This window comes from Cebus imitator, unplaced genomic scaffold (genome assembly GCF_001604975.1).
Source record: "Cebus imitator isolate Cc_AM_T3 unplaced genomic scaffold, Cebus_imitator-1.0 Scaffold72, whole genome shotgun sequence".
NCBI classification, from domain to species: Eukaryota; Metazoa; Chordata; class Mammalia; order Primates; family Cebidae; genus Cebus; species Cebus imitator.
The window spans coordinates 6,435,372-6,440,035 of record NW_016107387.1 but is presented as its reverse complement, the minus strand read 5'-3'; the positions used below and the strand labels follow the sequence as shown (position 1 = coordinate 6,440,035).

Sequence of the window (4,664 nt, the reverse complement as noted above, 5' to 3'; positions counted from 1 at the left end):
TTTTTAGTAGAGACGGGGTTTCACCATGTTGGCCAGGCAGGTCTCAAACTCCTGACCTCAAGTGATCTGCTCACCTCAGCCTCCCAAAGTGCTGGGATTACAGGCGTGAACCATTGTGCCAACCTTGGGTTAAGTATTTTAATCAGGGTGAAGAAAAATCCAGTTGTAATAATAATGATAGTCAACATTTATTCATTCATTTAACACATTGAGCACCTAATATGTGCCAGGTGCTATTCTAGACACTTGTAATATACCAGCAAACAAAAGAAAATTCATGCCTGAGTATACAAGCTTATATCTACCTTCTGTTTACTGTTTGCTGGTCACTGTGACAAACCCTTTACATGCATTTTCTCACTTAGTACAGAAAAAAACACACTCTTTTTTTGTTCCCTTGAACAATGCTGAAAACTTTTTGAATGAGCTGCCAATATTTACAACTTGGGAGCCTTAGAAACATCCAGATTCTTAGCTTATCTTTAAAAATCAGAAATTGTGAGGCAGGTGCAGTGGCTCATGCCTGTAATCCCAGGACTTTGGGAGGCTGAGGTGGGAGGATCACTTGGTATCAGGAGTTTGAGAGCAGCCTGGGCAAAAAAGCAAGATGCCATCTCTAGAATAAAGAGAGAGAGAGAAAGGAGAGAGGGGAGAGAGAGAGACAGAGAGAGAGAGAGAGAGAAATACATTGTTGCAATGCTAGGCCCACATTCATTCTCACAGTGCAAAAGTCAGGCTGGAGCTGAGGGAACGGCTCCTGCCCTGGGCCAGCCTGCCTGCCTGTTCCACAGTGGGAAACAGAGGAAGATTCTCATGTAGGGGATGTAGGGTGATGGAGACTATTTAACAAGCTGATTCCACTAGTGGTAAGTAGAATAAACCAGAGGAATGAGAGCCTGAAATCAGGAAGACCCCTTGGGAAGCTATTGGCAATGACCCAGGCAGGAGATGATAGAAACCCGACCAGGGTGGTGGTGGTAGCATTGGTGTCAACAGAAAGGGAGGCGGACGTGAGACACACGGGGAAGGTAAGACACTCTGCTTCTGGGAGCCCCGCCCCTCTACATACCCTGTCCTATGCTCCCCTGCAGGTTGCTGGGAGAAAAACGGCAGGAGCTGCTAGACCAAGCCAATAAGCTGCGGACAGGCTTGTTCAAGATCGATGAAACTAGGGAAAAGGTGCAAGTGATGTCGTTGGAGCTGGAGGATGCCAAGAAGAAGGTGGCTGAGTTCCAGAAGCAGTGTGAGGAGTACCTGGTCATCATTGTGCAGCAGAAGCGGGAGGCGGATGAGCAGCAGAAGGTCGAGGGCCCACGCCCACCCCTGTGCCCCACTCCCACGTTCCCCTTCTTAAATTTTCTTTAGCACCCAGGTGCCATGGCTGACACCTGTAGTCCTAGCACTTTGGGAGGCCGAAGGAGGATCACCTGAGGTCAGAAGTTCAAGACCAGCCTGGCCAACATGGTGAAACCCCATCTCTACTAAAAATACAAAACTTAGGCGTGGTGGCGGGTGCCTGTAATCCCAGCTACTCAGGAGGTTGAGGTGGGAGAATCGCTGAACCTGGGAGGCGGAGGTTGCAGTGAGCTGAGATCACGCCACTGCACTCCAACCTGGGTGAAAGAGTGAGATTCGGCTCAAAAAATAAATAAATAAATAATTTAGCTTTCTCTTTCATCTTTTCCACCCACACCGTCACTCCCATCTTTGCCCAAGGCAAAGACAGAAAACCCTTGTCCATTTTCCATCCCTAGGCCGTAACAGCCAATAGTGAAAAGATTGCAGTTGAGGAAATCAAGTGTCAGGCCCTGGCTGACAATGCCCAGAAAGATCTAGAAGAGGCACTGCCCGCCCTGGAAGAGGCCATGCGGGTACCAGGGGCGGATACAAGGATGGGAGCCTGAGTGGGAGGCCCCGGGGAAGGGAATGGGCCAGACTTCTCTGTCCTCAAAGACTCTGGGGAAGTGGGAAGAAGAGGTGGTACCTCAGCTAGGTCCTGTCTCCATAAGGACCTGTCTTATCCCCTGAGTTGCTCCCTCAGTTTATCCCTTTTTTCCCCAGGCCCTGGAGTCTCTGAACAAGAAGGATATAGGAGAGATCAAGTCTTACGGACGGCCCCCAGCCCAAGTGGAGATAGTGATGCAGGCAGTTATGATTCTTCGAGGCAATGAGCCCACGTGGGCAGAGGCCAAGAGGCAGCTAGGTAAGCTACAGACCATGAGAGAAATGACTTCCGCTCACCCAGTGTTTACTGATTGTTGGGCCGTGCAGCAGACACACAGAAGGATAGAAATGGTTGAGGCATTGTACCCACCCTCAAGAGCACAGGGCTTAGTAGAAGGGAGATTGCATGAATATCAGTTACGTTTCTTTGGTTGTGGGCTGGGTGCCGTAGGCTTTGGGAGGCCAAGGTGGGCAGATGACTTGAGCCCAGGAGTTTGAGAACAGCCTGGGCAACATGGTGAAAACCCATCTCTACAAAAAAATATAAAAATTATCTGGGCATGATGGCGCATGCCTATAGTCCCAGCTACTTGGGAGGTTGAGTCAGGAGGATCGTTTAAACCTGGAAGGCAGAGGCTGCAGTAAGCTGAGATTGCACCACTACACTCCAGGCTGGCGACAGAGCTAGATTCTGTCTCCAAAACAAAACAAAACAAAAAAAAGATTATTTGGTTGTTACCGGTATTTTCTGACTTTTTACAAAGTTACCTGTTTCTTTTCACGAAAAAAGAAAAAGCAAAAACTACGTTTCTGATCGCTTTTAGAATTTATTAAATGTGAAATTTTAAAAAAGATTATTTGGTTATAAGTAACAGAAAACAGGTCATCTTCATACTGACAGTCAGCTTACAGTGGTTTAAGATTTTGTGTCTTTACAATGGTACCCATACAATCATTCTGTTTTTCACTTTCAGTACAGTATTCAATACATTACATGAGATATTCAACACTTTGTCATAAAATAGACTTTGTGTTAATGATTTTGCCCAACTGTAGGCTTAATGTAAGTGCTCTGAGCACACGTAAGTTAGGCTGGGCTAAATTATGACATTCAGTAGGTTAGCCACATTAAATGCATTTTTGATTTACCATATTTTAAATGTATGATGGGTTTATTGGGAGCATCTGTATATTAAACAAAATTGTCCTAAAGATGCCTGAATCCAAGGTCAGGAATGCCCTCAGGCCCCCAGAGGGGACAAGAATCCAAAAATGGGAACCGGGACCCTGTGTTCTATTCCCGTGGTTTGCTCTGCTCTGGGTCCCCATCGTAGAATACAGCTTGCCAGTCTTGGTTTGGTGATCCCTGCCCTAGAAGAAAGTGCAAAGTGAAGAGAAAAAAATAAACTGTAGGGTTGCTTGGCTGAGAGTTTAAGGTAAGTGGTGAGAGAGGAGCTGGGAGGATCGTCAGGGACCTTGGGGGCTGAGACGTGCCTAGAGACAGAGCTAAGTCAGAGGGAGGAACTAGAGGCCAGGTTCAGATAGTTTGGCCTTAGGAACTGAGCCCAGGAAAAATGTGGCAAGGCCCGAGTAGTAGAGGTGAAACTGCTGGGCAAGGAGGATGGCATTAGGCTTCTGACTAAGGCCCCTAGTTTTCATCCCACAGGGGAACAGAACTTCATCAAGTCACTGATCAACTTTGATAAAGACAATATCTCAGATAAGGTTCTGAAGAAGATTGGGGCCTACTGCGCCCAGCCTGACTTCCAGCCTGATATCATTGGCCGCGTCTCCCTGGCTGCCAAGTCCCTCTGCATGTGGGTGCGGGCCATGGAGGTAAGGGCGGCTGGGCTGGGGCTGGGGGTAGGAAGGGCATGCCTGGGAGGAGGGTGGATGCACAGACTCAGGTGGAAGGAGGGGATGCCTGGAGGTGAGGGGGCTGGTGGGTTGGTGGGCGATCCCCACAGCCTGGTTGGCTCCCCACAGCTGTATGGACGGCTGTATCGGGTGGTGGAGCCCAAGCGGATCCGGATGAACGCTGCCTTGGCTCAGCTTCGGGAGAAGCAAGCCGCGCTTGCTGAGGCCCAGGAGAAGCTGCGGGAGGTGAGCCGCTCTCCTGCCCACAGAGGTCCCTCTTCCTGAGCTCTAGATTGCTTCATTAAGCATTTGTTTTTCCCCATCTAATTCTACCCCCCTTTCCCATGTCCTACCTCACTCCAGTCCTGTCTTCTTCCCACTCTGCCCTGTTCAGATTGGGCTGCCTCTGGCTCAGAAAGGTAAAATTTCAGAGGGTTATAAAGGCTCAGGGCATTGTGACCCAGGAGCCCTTCCAAAGATTGACTTGGGAGCTGGCAATCTCTGTCACAGCCTTTGGAGATGGGGTCTGAGATACTAACTGATGAAATCTGCATGGCAAATTGGCCTTTGCCAGGGGGATGGGTCACAGGTGTCTATGTCGTTGCTGTGAACCAAGAACAACGTGAGGGTGTCTGTGCATACGCTGGGTGGGGATGGGTATTTTTAGTAGAGACAGGGTTTCACCAGCTTGGCCAGGCTGGTCTTGAACTTCTGATCTTGAGTGATCTGCCCACCTCGGCCTCCCAAAGTGCTGGGATTACAGGTGTGAGCCACCGTGCCTGGCCCTAAATGTACACTTTAATAGAACTTTACAACTAGGCACTGTGCTGATACCAGGGTCCCATCCCAGGCCAAATAAGTAA

General features: G+C 48.9%; 1 protein-coding gene across 1 annotated transcript in view; it reads left to right on the top strand.

The window, feature by feature from the left end:
* DNAH2 (dynein axonemal heavy chain 2) overlaps window positions 1-4,664 on the top strand; it is a 110,880-nt gene that overhangs the window by 81,130 nt on the left and 25,086 nt on the right. The window contains exons 60-64 of the mRNA XM_017531365.2: window positions 1,092-1,302; window positions 1,755-1,871; window positions 2,062-2,203; window positions 3,611-3,780; window positions 3,931-4,047. Coding sequence (XP_017386854.1) covers window positions 1,092-1,302; window positions 1,755-1,871; window positions 2,062-2,203; window positions 3,611-3,780; window positions 3,931-4,047 — 757 coding nt within the window. The remainder of the gene's footprint in view (window positions 1-1,091; window positions 1,303-1,754; window positions 1,872-2,061; window positions 2,204-3,610; window positions 3,781-3,930; window positions 4,048-4,664) is intronic.